The sequence below is a fragment of the Tamandua tetradactyla genome, chromosome 19 (assembly GCF_023851605.1).
Source record: "Tamandua tetradactyla isolate mTamTet1 chromosome 19, mTamTet1.pri, whole genome shotgun sequence".
NCBI lineage: Eukaryota > Metazoa > Chordata > Mammalia > Pilosa > Myrmecophagidae > Tamandua > Tamandua tetradactyla.
The window spans coordinates 50,446,515-50,469,698 of NC_135345.1; the positions used below are offsets into that span (position 1 = coordinate 50,446,515).

General features: G+C 35.4%; 1 protein-coding gene across 2 annotated transcripts in view; it reads right to left on the reverse strand.

Annotated features, from left to right (window-relative positions):
• Positions 1–23,184, reverse strand: part of CORIN (corin, serine peptidase) — a 250,569-nt gene that overhangs the window by 135,574 nt on the left and 91,811 nt on the right. For both annotated transcript variants that reach the window (XM_077136786.1, XM_077136787.1), the window contains exon 5: positions 20,773–20,954. In XM_077136786.1, the coding sequence (XP_076992901.1) occupies positions 20,773–20,954 (182 nt within the window). The remainder of the gene's footprint in view (positions 1–20,772; positions 20,955–23,184) is intronic.

The following is a 23,184-nucleotide window of genomic DNA, read 5'->3' on the forward strand; positions in this document are numbered from 1 at the left end:
TCAAATATCATTTGTGCTCAAAGCATTGTCTCAAGGTCTGCTTGCCTACAGTTTCTTTAAGGATGTACGTCATCTTTCCTTTTCCAGTGTCTAGTAAACTGTCTGGTATACAGACTATGCTTAATAAGTGTCTTTTGAAGTAAGGCATTTATATTTGCATGGTGCCATGTGGATTCCAAAATGCTTTTAAATATATTACCTCATTTAGCTTTACAGTTTTACACTTCAGTTTTATAATTCAGATATTAATATTCCTTTTGTATAGTTGAGGAAAGAGGTTTAAATGATTTTAAAAACTTGCCCAAGACCACATAGTTATGAAGTGGCTCAGTCAGGACTTGAATACAAGTCTTCAGACTCTAAATTTGGTATCTACAATGAAAGAAATACCTGTATCAAAGAAAGAAAATACTTCAATAATTTAAGGTGATAAATGTATGAATATTTGAGGCTCCAGGGAAACCTCATTTTATATAAGACTGGTCATTGTAATGGAAACTGCATAGCTAGTTCTTAGTATGGCGCTATCTATAATTTGTCTCTGGCAACATTTGATACTAAGGAGCTCAAGTAAATGGTATTATATTATTTCTCCCAAACGAACCAGAAATTCATAGAAAAAATTCAGATATGTGCTCTACCAAGATCCTGAACTAAACTTTTGCTACTAATACACTGAAATGGTTGCTATCAGCAACCACAGCTAGACAAAGCAAATAAGATACTAGGAAATGGAAGTGGAAAATAAATGGCTGAAGTTCTTTGTGGTAGGGGAGATCTGCTTCAGACTCACAGAAATGTCAGTTAAATATACAATTACAGACAAGGTAAAGGATTAGTCAGAAAGCTTAGAATGATTGATGAACCTTGACCTTTAGTCCTCTGTGTTCTCATAACTCAACTATGGAAACCCACACAAATGTTTATTTTTAAACCTCTGAGGAACTGTTCCCACAGCATTACCTCTTTAGCACATTATTTGCCTTAACTTCGATACAAGAGAGAAAGGCCAAGATGACTGCGTCTTTCTATATGAAAACAAATTATCTTAGGAATTATGACTGATTTGAGGATGCTAAGAGAAGATAAATTGGATTTATAGAGCTGTGCTTTGGGGGAAGCTGCTACACACAATATGCGGGTTTGTCTCGATTCAGTCTGTAAAGACATTTGAGAGCGCCAGTGAAAACTGACTGTAATCAGGGTAAGATTCAAGGATTAATAATCATATCCCAGAATGGTCCCAGGATGGCGGACTATTTGGTAGAGGATAGAACCTGGGGAGCTGGATTTAAAAATAACCTTGGAATGACATCCCTGAAGTCATTTTCCTAATTTATAAAATGAAGATGATAATACCTCAGAGATTTGCTCTGCAGGCAAAATAAGCTAACAGCTGGGAAAGTACTTTGGGAAGGAGAATGGGGTGCATAAGGTAAAGGGGGATTGCTATTTTCTTGGGGCAAGTGATTCCATAACGAAGAAGAAGACTGAGAGGGCCACACTCTTTAGTCATCATTCATTTCATGGGTTAAGTAGGAGCCTGACGACCAGGTTCACAGTGGTGAACACCTACCCCAGAACACATTCTCTCTCTGCTTGTCTGCTGGGACCCTTACGCAATGGACTCTACTCTACTCCACTGCCATTTAACCCAGGTGCTTTCATGCTTTCCGAATGTTAGCATGTTTACATGCAGTTACTCATGCTTCTTTATAAATATTATTATGTTTCTCATGTGTGGAAGCCCCAGGTTAGATTTAACATTCCTTAAAGGCAGGCAGCATGTTAATTTTGTGATTATGAGTATGATTACAGTTACAATTATGATTATGATAACAATTATGATGATTATTATTTTTGAGGAAATATTTTGCAAAACATTAAGTCTTAGATCAGGGTTTCTCAAAAGTAGCACTATTGACATTTTGGGTCAGGAAGTTCGTCTTTGTGGAGGGGAGGTTGGCTTTTGCATTATTAGATATTTAGGGGCACCTCAGACCTCTAGCCACTAGAAGCCACTGGCAACTCCCTATCTTCCCACAGTGGTGACAAACAAAAATGTCTTCAGATGTTGTTAAATGTTCACAGGGCTGAAAAACCACCCCTGGTTGAGAACCACTGTACCAGATGCATACAAACTACTATTATGACCATTGTAATTACTGATTTTCTCAGAGTACATAGAAGGATGCTCCACAGAATAAATACCCATCATATTTGTTGAATGAATCAAAGAATAAGAAAAGAACTTCATTAGTTGAATTTATAAAATGGTCCCACAACCTAACCCTTATATGATTAAGACTATATTATATAATAAATGCCTTTTCAGTTTGCACAAATTATATTCTTAATAAATGAACACATTTTAGTGACTAAGTATATATATTCCAGAAATCATTTTCTTATATACTTACAAAGATTATAGCCAGCAGGAGCTTCCTCCTTAGCACATGAACTATGTATATATATGTATTTTCTTTCTTCCTCAAGCTTGAGAGGAACAATTAATTTAAATTCTAGAGAAATAATGCATCCATATAGCATCAGACTTATTTTCAAAATGCTAATTCTACAGGAAAAAAATTATCACAGCAAGGCATTCTCAAAACAAGTAGAGGATCTCAGATAAGTACACTTAGAAATCTCTGTTGTCCTTAAGCATGTTTTTAATTTTCTTTTCTTTTTTGCAAGCATAAGCTTTTCAATATGAATGTTTAATCATTCTTTCTAAGATCTTTTCCAAGATCACCAATCTTTTCCAACATCATCAGTTTTCTCCAATATTTGGAGAACCATTTCACTTTGAGCCATTAAAGAATAATGACAATATTATTTTGAGTTTAAAGAACTGAAACTTTTGTTTTGATTAACACTGATGTTAATCAGTGGTCCAAGAAAGCATGTGAGAAAATGGTTTATTGAGCTGCCTTCCTTACTGCTGGCTCATAGTGAGGGTACCATCATTAGTGGTTAGTGGATACAGACATTCCCTGGTGAAACTGGTGGTTCAATTGTTAAAACTGCCCGCCAGAATTGCTCTTATGGAAAGGGATGCACTACATGGAGTAATTTATCACAGGTTTGAGAAATACGGGGGCATAGTAACTATAACATCAATGGGTTAGATGGCTTATTTTTAACCATCAGTGTCCTAGATAAAGATAACTAAAAGCTACAGGCAATTAAAAGCCATGTGTGAAAGCCAGGGGGCCTTCCTAGTCACTTACAAAGAGGTTAGTATGTCCTGCAGCAGGAGGCCCTAGAAAGCTAAGGGATGGGCCCAGAAATTAATAGTCAGCGTGATGCAGCATTAAAAAAGAATAAAAATCTAAATGAATAAGGTTTTTTATGCTGAGGTCAAGCCCTAGTTGGGGAGAAAAAGAAGTAACATTGGCACTTGGTATAGAGACGTCTGGATGCCCCCCAAAACTTTGAGCCTCAGCAGATTAAACCCAAAAAGATTAGAAAGAAAAAATAATGAAGATACAAGTATAAGTCAAGGAAATAGAAAGCAGAAAAAATAAAAGACACTGAAAAATATTTCCTTGAAAGTACAAATACAATTAATAAACCTACGGTATAGGTTTATATTACCAATATCAAAATGGAAAAGGAAACATCTCTATACAACCTACAGATATTAAAAAGAGAATATGAGAATATTATGAATACCTATATACAAGTACATTTTAAAAATTAAATGCAATAAGTAAATTTCTTAGAGTGTACAACTTAGCAATAAAAGTAAATTAGAAGGAATAAAAATCTAAACAAACTTTTAGCTATTGAAGTTACTGAATCTGTAATTAAAAATCTTCCCACAAAGAAATATTCAGGTCCACATGGCTTCACTAGCAAATTCTGTTAAGCATTTAATGAAGAAAGAATACCAATCTTATGCAAACTCATCCCAATTCTTTTTATGAGTCCAGCAAAACCTTAATATGAAAGCCAGACAAGGATATTAAAAAGGAAGGAAAATAACAGGTCAATTTCTTCTCATAAACATGAATACAAGTATCCCAAGCAAAATAATTACAAATCAAATCCAAAGATAAATAAAAAAGCTAACACATCATGACCAACTGGGGATTATTTCAGAAAGAAACAGTAGATCAACTTTCACAAAGCATTCAATAGATGAAAAGCACTACCAGAATGGAAAGTAAGAACCTCTGAAAAATCCTCTCCTCCATAGAAGCAAGTGGAATACTGGCAAAAGTTGGCAAAATCAACTTTTTCTGAATTCTGAAAATTGACCAAAGGCTCACAACAATACAAGGAGCATATATTCAAGAAGAATGGCTGAATCTTAGTAAGAACATATCGTGGTTTGCTAATATGACTGGAATGCAATATACCAGAAGTGGATTGGCTTTCACAGAGGATTTATTAGGTTACAAATTTATAGCTTTAAGGCCATGAAAATGTCCAAATTAAAGCAGCAACAAGAGGGTACCTTCACTTAAAAGTCAATCATATCCATATGGGTGTCTGTTGGCCTCTCTCTCCTGGGTTGTTTTCCAAAATGGCTCTCTCAGCTCCTTCTGGCTTCTGTTGGGGCATTTTCTTTCCTCAAGCATCTTCAGGTCCTCTCTTAGCTTTTCCAGAGCAAACTCTTGATTTTATCTCTTAGTATCTCCCAGGGCATTTTCTATCTCCAAGCATCTACATCTCCTTGCCATCTGTATTGGTTCTGAGCTCTCCCTATGTTTTCTGTCTTTTATTCTCTTCATAGAGGACAACAGTAAGTGGATTAAGGCCCACATTGAATTGTGTGGGTCACATCTCCATGGAAACAATTTAATCAAAAGTTCTCACCCAATGATAGGTTTGTCCCACAGATTGGATAAAAAGAAGATGGTTTTGGGGGGACTCATGACATTTTCAAATCACAATCAGCAAACTCTGTGGCATTTTAACTTGCCTTACTGCCATCCACTCTCCCCACTTCTTAGGTAGCCTTGAAAACCAACAATCTTCCAATGACAGTATCTGCAAAACAGCAGCCAAGTAGCCACTGAATGGGACAGAATGGTTTTTGGAGTTTCACAAAGACCTTCATTCTCAAAGAATTGTCATTATTTGACCCATCTGTCAACTCCCTGGAAACACACTATGAGAAATTATTTTTATTTGACTTGACTCAGTGTTTGCTCAGTGTGAAAAGCCTCCCAGGTGTCTATCAAAATAAAATCAGCAACAAGTGTTGAAATCACAACTGTCTGAGGCAGAAATAACATTTGGAACAGAAACAATGCTAAACAAAAAAGTAAAAGAAATATTTGAGGAATAGATAGAACATTTATCAGGGGTTCTGAAAAGCTCTAAAATATTCTGGAGACAATATAAGGCCATGTAAATATGCAGAACTCTGCATATACCCAAGAAAGAAAGAGAAAGACCCCAAATCTTACCTCTGGCTGACATTGAGGGTCTGTACAAGCAGAAATTGAAAGTCAAGGCAGGGTTGTAAACTGTCTGCCAAAACACTGATATACCAAAAAAAAGCCCCTTGGCAAAGGCTGAGATAGATACTGGTTCAACACATTAAAGAAGATCTTTATACACTCATTAAGTGACCATAAGCTAATGAAGCAGAGACTTCAGTGGGCACACACAACAATGAATAGAAATTTTACATAATTGTTTCAGGTAAACAAACAAACAGCAAAAACAAAACAACCTCAAGCAAAAGTAAGAACGCATTATGGGGGGAATATAATTTTCAGAGTTGTCACTTTAAATTATTTAAAATTTCCAATTTTCACCCAAAAAAAATGTAAGTTGTGCAAAGATACAAGAAAATATGACACATACAGAGGGGGAAAGGCAGTCATTAGAAACTGTACCTGAAGAGCAGACCTTGGACTTACTAGACAAATACTTTGTCAACTATCTTAAATAAGAACAAAGAACTAAAGAAAACCTTTTATAAAGAACTGTATATAAATGATTTATAACAAGTAAGGAATATTAATGTGATATAAATTATACTTTTAAAAGAACTAAATAGAAATTCTGCAGTTGAAATATATAATAACTGAAATGAAAAATTCACTAAAGGGCTGCAAAAACATATTTGAGCTAGCAGAAGAAAGAATCAGCAAACTTGAAGATAAATCTATTGAGATTATATAACCTCAATTAGAATAGAAAGGAAAAAAGAATGAAGAAAAATTGAGCAAAGCCTCAAAGATTGGGAAACACCATCAAATGTACCCACACACACATAGTGGGAATCAAGAAGGAGATGAGAGAAGAAAAGGGTCAGAAAGAGTATTTAAGATCAATGCCCAAAAAGTCCACAATTTTGATGATAAACATTGCTTATACCAAAGAAACTCAATGAACTCAAATAGATCAACTCAAAGATATTTGCACTTAGATATATAATAATCAAACTATTGAAAGCCAAAAACATAAAGAATATTGAAAATAGCAAGACAGAAGTAATCATCAGGTAAAAGGGATCTACAATAAAATTGACAGCTGACTTTTCATTAGAAACCATGAATCCAGAAGAAAATGGAATGAGATATTCAAAATATTAAAAGAAAGACAGTCAGCCAAGAATTCTATACAGTTTGTATTCTGTAAACTATCATTTAAAAAAAGAAGGAGGTTCCGCCTCTCTTTTCGGCCTCTTGCAATTCATGGATCCCATATTCTGTTCCATCCACACGTGGAACAACGTTCAAGCAAATTCTGGTGATTCTCATTCTGACAAAGCTCTACGACTATAACCTGGGCAGCATCACTGAGAGCTCACTTTGGAGCGGCTCTCCAACCACCACCGTGCCCTCTTCCGCCTTCACCGGCTCCTCCGCCACCGTCCTTGACAGCCTTGACATCCTCACCTTTCCTCCTCCAGAACAGCTACTAGGGGAGTAGAAACGATACAGAAAAGCTCCTGGAGCCACGAAAGAGATCAAACACACAGCGTACCCCATCCTAGAACAGCTGACTGGCTGGGAGAACCCGCTCCGGCGCGGGCTTTCCCGGGTGGGGCGGCAAGCAGTCAGAGTCCCTCCCCTCCTCCTTCCCAGGCCAGCTGGCAGAATTGGGCAGGTGGTTCCCTCAAGCCGTGGCAGCTGGAGCCCCCACCACGCACGGCCCCCCGGACCAACTGAGAGAATTGGATCGGAAATCCCCAGGCCACGGAGAACGGTGACCGGGGGGGAACCCTTCCAAACATGTGACTCCCCGGTACGGCTGGGAACGGCGCACTCTCCCGGGCCACGGCGGCTGGCGCCCTCCTGCAACACTTGGTGCCCTGGGCCGACTAGGAAATTCGGGTGGGCGCTCTCCCGGGCTGCGGCGGCTGGCGACCCTTCCCGCATTCGGACCCCCGGGCCAGCTGGAACTCTTCCAAGCCACTTCGGCTGGCGAACCTCCCCCACGGCGAGAGTTTTCCAAAGTTAAAGGACCCACAGCACCTTTTACTGGTGGGACCCGCAGACAAACGTGTGCCACGAGCGCCACCTAATGGGCAGGATAAGAAAAACAGAACCCAGAGATTTCACAGAAAAATCTTTCAACCTGTTGGGTCCAACACCCAGGGAAATCTGATTAAATGCCCAGACGCCAGCAGAAGATAATGGATCACGCTCAGAAAAATGAAAATATGGCCCAGTCAAAGGAACAAACCAATAGTTCAAATGAGATACAGGAGCTGAGACAACTAATGCTGAATACATGAACAGAAATGTAAAACCTCTTCAAAAACGAAATCGATAAATTGAGGGAGGACATGAAGAAGACATGGGCTGAACAAAAAGAATAAATAGAAAAACTGAAAAAACAAATCACAGAACTTATGGAAGTGAAGGATAAAGTAGAAAAGATGGAAAAAACAATGGATACCTACAATGATAGATTTAAAGAGACAGAAGATAGAATTAGTGATTTGGAGGATGGAACATCTGAATTCCAAAAAGAAACAGAAACTATAGGGAAAAGAATGGAAAAATTTGAACAGGATACCAGGGAACTCAAGGACAATATGAACCGCACAAATATACGTGTTGTGGGTGTCCCAGAAGGAGAAGAGAAGGGAAAAGGAGGAGAAAAACTAATGGAAGAAATTATCACTGAAAATTTCCCAACTCTTATGAAAGACCTAAAATTACAGATCCAAGAAGTGCAGCACACCCCTAAGAGATTAGACCCAAATAGGCGTTCTCCAAGACACTTACTAGTTAGAATGTCAGAGGTCAAAGACAAAGAGAGGATCTTGAAAGCAGCAAGAGAAAAACAATCCATCACATACAAGGGAAACCCAATAAGACTATGTGTAGATTTCTCAGCAGAAACCATGGAAGCTAGAAGACAGTGGGATGATATATTTAAATTACTAAAAGAGAAAAACTGCCAACCAAGACTCCTATATCCAGCAAAATTGTCCTTCAAAAATGAGGGAGAAATTAAAACATTCTCAGACAAAAAGTCCCTGAGAGAATTTGTGACCAAGAGACCAGCTCTGCAAGAAATACTAAAGGGAGCACTAGAGTCAGATATGAAATGACAGAAGAGAGAGGTATGGAGAAGAGTGTAGAAAGAAGGAAAGTCAGATATGATATATATAATACAAAAGACAAAATGGTAGAGGAAAATATTATCCAAACAGTAATAACACTAAATGTTAATGGACTGAATTCCCCAATCAAAAGACATAGACTGGCAGAATGGATTAAAAAACAGGATCCTTCTATATGCTGTCTACAGGAAACATATCTTAGACCCAAAGATAAACATAGGTTGAAAGTGAAAGGTTGGGAAAAGATATTTCATGCAAATAACAACCAGAAAAGAGCAGGAGTAGCTATACTAATATCCAACAAATTAGACTTCAAATGTAAAACAGTTAAAAGAGACAAAGAAGGATACTATCTACTAATAAAAGGAACAATTAAACAAGAAGACATAACAATCATAAATATTTATGCACCGAACAAGAATGCCCCAAAATACGTGAGGAATACACTGCAAACACTGAAAAGGGAAATAGACACATATACCATAATAGTTGGAGACTTCAATTCACCACTCTCATCAATGGACAGAACATCTAGACAGAGGATCAATAAAGAAATAGAGAATCTGAATATTACTATAAATGAGCTAGACTTAACAGACATTTATAGGATATTACACCCCACAACAGCAGGATACACCTTGTTCTCAAGTGCTCATGGATCATTCTCAAAGATAGACCATATGCTGGGCCACAAAGCACGTCTTAACAAATTTAAAAAGATTGAAATCATACACAACACTTTCTCGGATCATAAAGGAATGAACTTGTAAATCAATAATAGGCAGAGTGCCAGAAAATTCACAAAAACGTGGAGGCTCAACAACACACTCTTAAACAACAAGTGGGTCAAAGAAGAAATTGCAAGAGAAATTAGTAAATACCTAGAGGCAAATGAAAATGAAAACACAACATATCAAAACTTATGGGACGCAGCAAAGGCAGTGCTAAGAGGGAAATTTATTGCCCTAAATGCCTATATCAGAAAAGAAGAAAAGGCAAAAATGCAGGAATTAACTGTCCACTTGGAAGAACTGGAGAAAGAACAACAAACTAATCCCAAAGCAAGCAAAAGGAAAGAAATAACAAAGATTAGAGCAGAAATAAATGAAATTGAAAACATGAAAACAATAGAGAAAATCAATAGACCAGAAGTTGGTTCTATGAGAAAATCAATAAGATTGATGGGCCCTTAGCAAGACTGACAAAAAGAAGAAGAGAGAGGATGCAAATAAATAAGATCAGAAATGGAAGAGGAGACATAACTACTGACCTCACAGAAATAAAGGAGGTAATAACAGGATACTATGAACAACTTTACGCTAATAAATACAACAATTTAGAGGAAATGGACGGGTTCCTGGAAAGACATGAACAACCAACTTTGACTCAAGAAGAAATAGATGACCTCAACAAACCAATCACAAGTAAAGAAATTGAATTAGTCATTCAAAAGCTTCCTAAAAAGAAAAGTCCAGGACCAGACGGCTTCACATGTGAATTCTATCAAACATTCCAGAAAGAATTAGTACCAACTCTCCTCAAACTCTTCCAAAAAATCGAAGTGGAGGGAAAACTACCTAATACATTCTAGGAAGCCAACATCACCCTCATACCAAAACCAGGCAAAGATATTACAAAAAAAGAAAACTATAGACCAATCTCTCTAATGAATATAGATGCAAAAATCCTCAATAAAATTCTAGCAAATCGTATCCAACAACACATTAAAAGAATTATACATCATGACTAAGTAGGATTCATCCCAGGTATGCAAGGATGGTTCAACATAAGAAAATCAATTAATGTAATACACCATATCAACAAATCAAAGCAGAAAATTCACATGATCATCTCAATTGATGCAGAGAAGGCATTTGACAAGATTCAACATCCTTTCCTGTTGAAAACACTTCAAAAGATAGGAATACAAGGGAATTTCCTTAAAATGATAGAGGGAATATATGAAAAACCCACAGCTAATATCATCCTCAATGGGGAAAAATTGAAAACTTTCCCCCTAAGATCAGGAACAAGACAAGGATGTCCATTATCACCACTATTATTCAACATTGTGTTGGAGGTTCTAGCCAGAGCAATTAGACAAGAAAAAGAAATACAAGGCATCAAAATTGGAAAGGAAGAAGTAAAACTATCACTATTTGCAGACGATATGATACTGTACATCGAAAACCCGGAAAAATCCACAACAAAACTACTAGAGCTAATAAAGGAGTACAGCAAAGTAGCAGGTTACAAGATCAACATTCAAAAATCTGTAGCATTTCTATACACTAGTAATGAACAAGTGGAGGGGGAAATCAAGAAACGAATCCCATTTACAATTGCAACTAAAAGAATAAAATACCTAGGAATAAATTTAACTAAAGAGACAAAAAACCTATATAAAGAAAACTACAAAAAACTGCTAAAAGAAATCACAGAAGACCTAAATAGATGGAAGGGCATACCGTGTTCATGGATTGGAAGACTAAATATAGTTAAGATGTCAATCCTACCTAAATTGATTTACAGATTCAATGCAATACCAATCAAAATCCCAACAACTTATTTTTCAGAAATAGAAAAACCAATAAGCAAATTTATCTGGAAGGGCAGGTTGCCCCGAATTGCTAAAAACATCTTGAGGGAAAAAAACGAAGCGGGAGGTCTCACGCTGCCTGACTTTAAGGCATATTATGAAGGCACAGTGGTCAAAACAGCATGGTATTGGCATAAAGATAGATATATCGACCAATGGAATCGAATAGAGTGCTCAGATATAGACCCTCTCATCTATGGACATTTGATCTTTGATAAGGCAGTCAAGCCAACTCACCTGGGACTGAACAGTCTCTTCAATAAATGGTGCCTAGAGAACTGGATATCCATATGCAAAAGAATGAAAGAAGACCCATATCTCACACCTTATACAAAAGTTAACTCAAAATGGATCAAAGATCTAAACATTAGGTCTAAGACCATAAAACAGTTAGAGGAAAATGTAGGGAGATATCTCATGAAACTTACAATTGGAGGCGGTTTTATGGACCTTAAACCTAAAGCAAGAGCACTGAAGAAGGAAATAAATAAATGGGAGCTCCTCAAAATTAAACACTTTTGTGCATCAAAGAACTTCATCAAGAAAGTAGAAAGACAGCCTACACAATGGGAGACAATATTTGGAAATGACATATCAGAAAAAGGTCTAGTATCCAGAATTTATAAAGAGATTGTTCAACTCAGCAACAAAAAGACAGCCAACCCAATTACAAAATGGGAAAAAGACTTGAACAGACACCTCTCAGAAGAGGAAATACAAATGGCCAAAAGGCACATGAAGAGATGCTCAATGTCCCTGGCCATTAGAGAAATGCAAATCAAAACCACAATGAGATATCATCTCACACCCACCAGAATGGCCATTATCAACAAAACAGAAAATGACAAGTGCTGGAGAGGATGCGGAGAAAGAGGCACACTTATCCACTGTTGGTGGGAATGTCAAATGGTGCAACCACTGTGGAAGGCAGTTTGGCGGTTCCTCAAAAAGCTGAATATAGAATTGCCATATGACCCAGCAATACCATTGCTGGGTATCTACTCAAAGGACTTAAGGGCAAAGACACAAATGGACATTTGCACACCAATGTTTATAGCAGCATTATTTACAATTGCAAAGAGATGGAAACAGCCAAAATGTCCATCAACAGACGAGTGGCTAAACAAACTGTGGTATATACATACAATGGAATATTATGCAGCTTTAAGACAGGATAAACTTATGAAGCATGTAATAACATGGATGGACCTAGAGAACATTATGCTGAGTGAGTCCAGCCAAAAATTAAAGGACAAATACTGTATGGTCCCACTGATGTGAACGGACATTCGAGAATAAACTTGGAATATGTCATTGGTAACAGAGTCCAGCAGGAGTTAGAAACAGGGTAAGATAATGGGTAATTGGAGCTGAAGGGATACAGACTGTGCAACAGGACTAGATACAAAAACTCAAAAATGGACAGCACAATAATACCTAATTGTAAAGTAATCATGTTAAAACACTGAATGAAGCTCCATCTGAGCTATAAGTTTTTTTTTTTTGCTATTATTATTACTTTTATTTTTTTCTCTTTATTAACATTCTATATCTTTTTCTGTTGTGTTGCTAGTTCTTCTAAACCGATGCAAATGTACTAAGAAATGATGATCATGCATCTATGTGATGATGTTAAGAATTACTGATTGCATATGTAGAATGGTATGATTTCTAAATGTTGGGTTAATTTCTTTTTTTCCGTTAATTAATTAAAAAAAAAAAACAGGAATTGGGCCTGAAATAAACAATGTGCAGTGGAAAAAAAAAAACTTGTTGCCATCAAAAAAAAAAAATAAGAAAGATAAATTAAGACATTCCCAGATAAACAAAAACGGAAAAAAATTCTATCAGTCCTGCTCTACAAGAACTACTAATGGGAGTTCTCCAGGATGAAATGAAAAGATACTAGACAATAATTTGAAGAAATAAAGAACACCAGCAGAGGGATCTAGATAGGTAAATATAAAGGACATAAAAATGTATTTTTGTTTGTTAATCTTTTCTTATTCTACCTGATTTTTAGGTAAGAACTGCATAAACAATAATTATAAATTGTGATGATGAACTTACAATGTACAGAGACGTAATTTATACTGCAATAATAGCACAAAGAAGGGGATAAGGAGTGAAGCTACATAGAAACAGTGTTTTTATACCATTAAAATTTAGTTGGTATTAGTCTGAACTAGATTGTGATAAATTAAGATGGTAATTTTAATTCCCAGGGAAACAAATAAAAAAATCTCAACAACTGTAGTAAAATGAAGAACAGGAAATTAAAATTGCATACTATAAAATATATATTTGACAAACAGAAGGCAATAATGGATGATAGAAGAACAAAGAAAGCATAAAACATGTAGAAAACAAATAGAAAAATCACAAGTGCAAATTCTAACTTGTCTGTAATTACATTAAATAAAAATGGCTTAACTACTCCAACCAGGAGGCAAAGATTGACAGAATGACTATTAAAAACAAGATCCAACTATGTGCTCCTTATAAAACACACTTTAGATTCAAGTACTCAAAGAGGTTGAAAATAAAAGGATGAAAAATTGCTTACCATGCAATTAGAAATCAAACGAGAGCCAAAGTGTCTTTACTAATATCAAACAAAATAGCTAACAAAAAATTGTTACTAGACAAAAAGCAGGATTTAAAAAAATCATCCTATGAGGAAGACATAACAATTCTAAACATATAAGCACCTAACAGCAGAGATCAGAAATACAGGAAACAAAAATGAAAGGGGCAGGCACAGTGGCTCAGCACGTAGAGTTCTCGCCTGCCATGCTGGAGACTCAGGTTCAATTCCTGTTGCCTGTCCATGAAAAAAAAAGAAGAAGAAGAAAAAGAAAAACGGACAGAATCGAAGGGAGAAACAGACAATTCACAACAATAGTTGGTTATTTCAAAACCACACTTTCAAAAATGAATAGAACAACTAAGCAGGAGAACAAGAAGGAAATGGAAGACTTGAAAACCACTATAAAACAACTACACCTAGCAACCATTTGGAGAGTACTCCACCCAACAAAGCAGAATACACCTATTTCTTAAATATACATGGAATATTCTCCAGGTTAAACTATATGTTAAGCCGTAAAATGATCCTTCATAAATTTCAGAGCATTTAAATCATACAAGGGATGTTCTCTGACCACCATATAATGAAATCAGAAATTAATAACTGAAAGTATTTTGGAAAATTGGAAATATGTGGAAATCAAACAATATATTCCTAAATGACCAAAGGGTCAAAGAAGAAATCACAAAGGAACTTAGAAAAATTTTAAGATAAATGAAAATGAAAGCATAACATATCAAAACACATAGGATGCAGCTAAAATAGTGGTCAGATGAAAAGTTCTAGCTGTAAATTTCTATATTAAACAAGAAAAAATATTTTAAATCAATAATCTAAGTTCAAACTTTAAGAAACCGGAAAAAGCAAAGCAAAGTAAACCCAAACAAGTAAAAGAAAAGAAATAATTAACATTAGAGTGAAAATAAGTGAAATAGAAACAGAAAAACAATAGAGAAGAATGAATGAAAGTTGGTTGGTTGAAAAAAATCAACTAATTAAAAAACCTAGAAAAAAGAGAGACGACTCAAATTACTGAAATCAGAAATGAAAGATGCTACATTATTATCAACTTTACAGATATGAAAAGTATTATAAGAGCAAATATTAACAACTGTCTGCCAGCAAATTAAACAATCCAGATGAAATAGACAAATTCCTTGAAAAACACAAATTGCCAAAACCAATGTAAGAAGAAGTAGAAAATCTGAACAAACCATAACAAGTAAAGATATTGAGTTGTGAAACAAAACACTTACCACAAGAGAAAAATCCAGAACAAAATGTCTTCAATGGTGAATTTTACCTTGTGTTTGAAGGATATTAATTCTATTCTTTTATCATACTCTTCTACAATGTAGAAAAGAACATAACACTTTACAAAACATTCTAAGAGGCCATTATCACACTGAGAAAAAAACAAAGACAGATAACACAAGAAAAGAAAACTATAGAAGAATATTTCTCATGATTATAGACACATAAGTACTCAACAAAAATACTAGGAAACCAAAACCAGCAACAAATACTAAGGACTATACACCGGGGCGGGCCACAGTGGCTCAGCAGGCAGAAACCTGGGTTCGATTCCCAGCGCCTGCCCATGCAAACAAAATGACAAATGGGATTAATCCCAGGGATGCATGATTGGTCTAACCTACAAAAAACATTCATGATGTAATACATCGCATTAATTGAACAAAGGGCAAAACTACATAATCATCTTGATAGATCCAGAGATAGATTTGATAAAATCTGACAGCTTTCATGATAAAAACACTTAATAACCTGGGAACAGAAAGGAACACCCTCGACCTGAAAAACTCACAGTTAACATCATTCTTAATGGTAAAAGCCTAAAAGCTTCCTCCCGAAGTTCAAGAACAAAACAAGGATGTCGACTTTTACGACTGCGATGGAACATTTTACTGGAGAATCTAGCCAGGATAATCAGGTAAGAAAAAAAAATAAAAGGCATCCAGATTGGAAAAGGAAAGCTAAGACTCTCTCTGTGTTCTAGTTTTCTAACTGCTGGAATGCAATATACCAGAAATGGAATGGCATTTAAAAAGGGGAATTTAATAAATTTCTAGTTTACAATTCTAAGGCCAAGAAAATGTCCCAACTACAACAAGTCTATAGAAATGTCCAGTCTAAGGCATCCAGGGAAAGATGTCTTGGTTCAAGAAGGCCAATGAAGTTCAGGGTTTCTCTCTCATCTGGAAGGGTACTTGGCAAACACAGTGTTATCTGCTAGCTTTCTCTCCTGGCTTCCTGCTTCATGAAGCTACCAGGAGGCATTTTACTTCTTCATCTCCAAAGGTTGCTGGTTGGTGGAATCTCTGCTTCTCATGGCTATGTCAGTCTCTACTGTCTCAGAATCACTCTCATTCTCCAAAATGTTTCTTCTTTTATGGGATTCTAGTAAACTAATCAAGACCCACCTGAATGGGTGGAGACACATCTCCACCTAATCCAGTTTAACAACCAGTCTTGATTGAGTCACATCTCTAGGGAGATGATCTGATTACAGTTTTAAATATACAGTACTGAAAAGGGGTTAGAAGAAACGGCTGCTTTTATAAAATATGATCAAGATTAAAACATGGCTTTTCTAGGGTACATACCAAACCTATAATAACTAATAATGAATTTTTCAAGGTTGCAGGATGCAAGGTCAATTTTACAAAACTCAATTTTATTTCTATGTTTTACCAATGAGGTGTCCAAACGTAAAGTTAAGAAAAGAATGCCATTTACAATAACAGCAAAAATAATGAAATACTTAGGAATAAATTTAACATAAGAAGGTTCTTATTAGTACACTGAAAACTATAAAACTTTCACTATTACAAAATTAAAGACCAAAATAAATGGAAAAGAATCCCATGTATAAGTACTGGAAGACTTAATAGTTTCAGCAAGGCAATACTCTTCAAACTGATCTACAGAATCAAACAATCCACATCAAAATTCCAGCTAGCTATAGTCAGAAACTGCAAAATTAATCTCAAAATGTATATGGAAATGCAAAGGATCCAGAGGAGTTAAAACAATACTGAAAAAGAAGAGCAAAACAGTTGAAGGACCCACATTTGCAGGTTTCAGAACTTACTACAAAGCTACAGTAATCAAAACAGTGTGGTACTGGCATAAGGATAGACAATGGAATAGAAGTGAGAAAATGAAATTATAATAAATCTTTACCTTTTCAGTTAGTTGATTTTGAACAAGAGTGCCAGGACAATTTAGTTAGAAAAAAAGTATTTTTCAACACAAGGTGCTTACAAAACTAGATATACTATCCAAAGGACTATAAGTAGGCCCCTTTTTCATAGCGTATACAAAAATTTACTCAAATGGATAATAGACCTAAATGTGAGAGGTAAAACTATAAAACTCTTAGAAGAAAATGTAAGAGTAAATATTCATTATCATGGATGAGGCAATGGTTTCTTAGATATGACAACAATCACACAAGTGACAAAAGGAAAAATAGAGAAGTTAGACTACATCAAAATTGATGCTTCAAAGGATATCATCAAGAAAGTAGAAAAGACAATGTATGGAATGGGAGAAAGCATTTGATAATTACATATTTGATAAGAAAGTTGTGTCTAGAATACATAAAGAATAAAATAACAGATAATCCAATTTAAAAATGGGCAAAGTTTTTGAATACAACAGACTAATGGCTAATAATCTCAGAAATTTGTTCCAGTTTGCTGCCAGAATGCAATATACTGGCATATTGAATGGAATGGCTTTTAAAAAGGGGAATTTAAAAAGTTACTAGTTTACAGTTCTAAGGCCAAGAAAATGTCCCAATTAAAACAAGTCTATAGAAATGCCCAATCTAAGGCACCCAAGGACAGATACCTTGGTTCAAGAAGGCCAATGAAGTTCAGGGTTTCTCTCTCAAGTGAGAAGGCACATGGTGAACACAGTCACAGATCCTCTCTTGGCTAGAAGGGCACATGGCGAACACGGCATCATCTGCTAGCTTCCTCTCCTGGTTTCCTGTTTCATGAAGTTCCCTGGGAGGCGTTTTCCTTCTTCATCTCCAAAGGTCACTGGCTCGTGGGCTCTCTGCTTCTAGTGGCTATGTCATTCTGCTCTGCTCTCTCTGAATTTCCCACTTTCTCCAAAATTTTCCCTCTTTTATAGGATTCCAGTAAACTAATCAAGACCCATCCAAGTGGGTGGAGACACGTCTCCACACCATCCAGTTTAACAACCTCTCTTGATTAAATCACATCTCCAGGAAGATGATCTAATTACAGTTTCAAGCATACAGTACTGAATAGGGATTAGAAGAAATGGCTGCCTTTAAAAAATGGGATTAGGATTAAAACATGGCTTTTCTAGGTTATATGCATCCTTTCAAAACCAGCACAGAAATATCGCTCAACATAGTCATTAGTGAAATGTAAATCAAAGTCACAGTGAGATATCCCATTACATTCATGAGGATGACTACAATAAAAAATGTGGGCAACCATAAGTATTGGCAAGGATGTGAAGATATTGGAAATTTAATCCATTGATAGTGGGATTGGTAGTTCTTCAAAACATTAAATATAGATTTATTAAAGACAAACAACCCAATTTAAAAATGGGCAAAAGTCGTGAACAGATATTTCTGAAAAAAAAAGGTATACAAATATCCACAAATCATGAAATTGTTCAACATAATTAGCCATTAGGGAAATGCAAATCAGCACAATGAAATGGCATTTAACACTCACTAAATGACTACTATTCAAGAAAATAGAAAATGAGTATTAAAGAGGTTTTGGAGAAACAGGAATATTCATTCATTGTTGATGGAAATGTAAAACGGTGTGCCTGCTGTGTAAGTTTCCTCAGAAAGTTCTGGTATAGAATTTAGCATATGACCCAGAAATTCCACTTCTAGATATATATCCAAGAGTGAAGGCAGGCACTCAAACAGATATTTGCACACCCATGCTCACAATAGCATTGTTCACAATTGCCAAAAGATGGAGAAACCTAAGTATCATCAATAGATCATTGGGTAAACAAAATATAAAATGAATATATATATAATGGAATATTATTCAGCTCTAAAAAGGAATGAAGTTCAGAAACATGAAACAATATGGATGCACCTTGAAGTAATTATGTTAAGTGAAGTAAGTCAAACACAAAAGTCCAAACCCTGTAGATCTCATTGATATGCAATAGTCTAAAATAAGCAAATTCATAAAGTCAGACTAGAATACACCCAGGGCTGGGGTCTGGGTAGGGAATGAGGTGTTAATGTTAATTAGCATATAATTTCTGTTTGGAATAAAGGAAAAATTTTTATGATGGTTGGTGGTGATGGTAGCACAACATTATGAAGGTAAATAACAGCACTGAATTTTATATTTGAATGTGGTTTAAAAGAGAAATTTTACATTGTACATATGTCCCTAGAATAAAAGTCTTAGAAAAACCATAATAGTGTACAGTACAAATAGTGAACCCTGATGTAAACTATGGACTACAGTTAATAACATAATTATAATAATACTGTTTCACCAATTTTATCATTTTCACATATTGGAAGACTCAATCTTGTAAAGAAATTTTTCCCAATTTGATCAATAGATTTAATGCAATTCCAATATTAATAAATAACATTTTTGGAAATTGTAAGTTAATTGTAAAATATATAGAAAATGCAAAGGGCCAAAAATAGCCTAAATGATCTTTAGGAAGAAGAACAATGCTGGAGGATTTACCCCATGAAATATTAAGATTTACTGTAAAGCTATCTTAATCCCAACAGTTTGTTACTGGTTTTATTCTATAGCAAACAGATGGTCCAGAAATAGATATACACATAGCCGCTTGATTGTTAACCATGGTGACAATGCAATGCAGAAGGAGAAAGCTGGTCTTATAGATAAATAAATGATAGTGGATTGATTGATTATACACCAAAAAAAATTAATCCCTAACTCACCGTATACAAAATTCAGTACCAGAATTATAATGGATCTAACTTAGAATGTCAGAAGAATTACATTCCTAGAAGAAAAACTTTTATGTTTAGTGATAGGCAAAGATTTTTTAGCAAAACATAAAAAATAATGAACCACAAAAGAAAACATTGATAATGTGAACTCATTAAATGAAAAGTATCTATTCCATAAGAGAATGAAATAGCAAGCCACGAAGTAAGAGATCTTTGCAATACATATTCCAACAGACAACTTATATCCAGAATTCATAAAGAACTACAAATCAATAACAAAAAGACAGAAAACAAAAGAGGAAAAATAGACAACATACCTGACTTTAAAAAGACTTGATTTAAATAGATTAAAAAATGAAAATTTGATCAAATTCATCAGGAAAATGCAATTTAAACCCCAAAAACGATAACAAAGTACTCCCACTAGAATTGCTAAAAATGATTTTTTAAAAAAACTGACAATACCAACATTTGGGGGAGAATTTGAAGCAACTGCAACTTTCACACATAGCTGTCAGGGATATGTTACCACTACCATTAAAAAAAAAATTTTGGCTGAATACATAACCATGTCCAATCAAAGATCTATATTAGAATAGTCATAATATCACTATTTGTAATAGTTTAAAACTGGAACAACTCAAATGTCTATCAATGGTAGAATCAATAAATATATAGTGTAGACATATATTAGAATACAATAAGACAATGATTGTCCCATAACAAGATGAAAACATAATGAATCTAACATACTGTTGAGCAAAAGAAGGAAGATACAAATAGAGTGCCTCCTAAATAATTCCTTTTACATTAATTTCAGAAATGGGCAAAACTGTCTAAACAGAAGTTTGGTGAGAGGTTTCTTTGGAAAGGGAAACTCAAAGAGGTTTCTGGGATACTGGCAATATCCTACTTCTTAATCTGTGTGCTGATTAAATTGTTCTGTTCACTTTGTTAAAATTTGCTGACTATACCTTATTGTTTATGTGTATTCATGTCTGAATGATATATTTCAATAGAAACTTTTAAAAATAAAATGAAATCCAAACACTTACATTGTTTTCCTTTTTCCTGTTGGGGTGAGAAGCAGATCTTGCTGATGTTGCTGCTTTCAGTTTGGTTTCTAAAGTGGGAACATTTGAGGAAATCCGGCCAGGAGAAATTCACTATCTCCAGAACTGATTCACAACCCTCCTTTGCAGCCTCACAGAAAGCCCTGCAGGGCAGGATAACATTACTAGAAGAAAAAGAAAGGAGAAAATTAATGTTTTTTGAGAATACTCTCCAAATAATGAAATTAAAGAAAAGTTACCACCAGTGCTTTACTACTATGATCTTAATTTCTATTTACTATATTAAATAACTTAAATTTCTACACTCAGTACTGATGATTTCAGTCATCCTACTGTCTTGATTCTAGAGAGAATAACTAGTTCCATAATATGTTATCTACCCACCTTTGTAGAAGCATTTATCCAAAATGATTTTTTAAATTTCTTGTGTCGGAATATACTTATCAATCAATAAAAGACCTCTATTTAATATCATATGAAGGAAATTAGCAAGGAGATGAAAACCCTAATTTAGAAAGGCAGAAGTAGGTCACAAAAAGGTGACTCTCATTTTTCTATCTCCCATTTGAGAAATTCAGTGTCTTGCCAATATCTCTGAGAAACAAACAAAAAGCTGTCCCTTATCCTCTCCACTCTTCCTGAAAAAAGAAACACTAGTCAAACAAGTGGCAACTCAGAAGGCCTTATACAGTTATTTCTTTTCAGATCTCTAGTTTGTCTTCTGCAAGATTAGAAAAATACGAGTAATTTCTCGTTAATGGTAGGAGCAATGATGCCCTGGAGGCTATTTACCTGACATGCAATCAAACAGTCTTGAATCCTTGGTTCTGTACATGGGGACTAGTATACCAGCAATGGCAAGGTCACTGGCTTGTGTCCTTGGAGACTCCAGTGGCTTTTTCTACTTTCCAACAGTAGACTAGCATCTCCCACCCTGGCCTGTCTGTCATCTAGCAAAGTCATTTCAAATGATTTTAAGGAAACTGGCAATATACATGCCCATCAAATCAAAGCCTATTCAAGTGTAGAGTCAACAAAATCTCATAGAATCACACAATATTAGATCCATAAGAAACCTTCAACAAGGTTTCAGAAGCCTTAAGGATCTCATTCAAATCCTTCATTTGAGACAGGCTCAGGGAGACACTAGATGGACTCGAGATCACGCAGCTTCTTACTGGCAGAGGGTGGAACAGAATCCAGATGTTTTGTCTTTCAGGCCACGCCCTACCTGCTTTCCCATGTTGCCTATTCTCATACAAAGGCATAATGCTTGTGCTTTATGAACTCTTTGATCAAACAAACACATTTACAATACCCTGATTTTACTTCTTCAGATTACAGAAATATAATGGAATATGCCAGTCATTGAATTGAAATGGGAATGATCAAGGTCTGTAAAAGAGAATCTTGGGAGAGAGATTTTGCTACATATAAAAATATAAAAGCATGCTTGGCAATTACCTCCAGACACAATTGCTTCTGACCTTTCTCTCAGAAGTTTGGCTTAATACTAAATATTTTTTAGAATGCTGATATTACTCACGGAATCATCAACGAATGGTAATTTGTAACTAAGTTTGATCGTGCCAATGTGGAAACAGAGGTTTTGCATTTGAAAGGATGAGCTTTAGGATAACAAAATACGAATTGGTCCAGGCAAGTATTTTGATGTGAAGACGACATCTGAGCGTGTCATTCGGGAAATGTATTAGGTATTTATAGAACTAAGAAAAATATCACCTTAACATTTTTAAAAACTTTCTATTTTGAAATTAGTTCAAACTTGAGAGACAGTCACAAAAAGAATATGAACCCCATACAGAGGACTCTGATAAATCCCTCACCTCTCAGGTACTCAGATCTACGAATTTTAACTTTTGCCACCCTTACCATATCATTCTATCTATCTGTCTGTGTGTCTACCTATCTATCTGTCCATATATCTGTTTTCTGAACACTTGAATGTAGGTTGCATGCATAATTCTCCTTGAACACTTTCTATAGTCATGAACATTTCCTAAGGACAAAGATATTCATTTATAGAACATCTTAAGTGCAGTTAACAAGTTTAATCAACTTAATATTAATATAAAGCTTACAGTCTATAGTCTAATATTTTCAATGTCCCCATGATGTCCCTTTAAACCTTTTCTCCTCCCTTGCTAGAGCCCATTCAGCATGGTATATTACATTTAATTGTCATTGTCTCTTTAGTTGTTCTTTATTTACCTATTTAATTTCTGAGAACATACATACAATATTCATACAATATGAACTTTCCCATCTCAACAGCTCCTAGAAGCATGCTATTCAATGGGAATAATCACTTTCACATTATTCCTCTACTCTCCCCTCCTCCCTTTACTCAAACTCTCATATCTCTCCAAACAG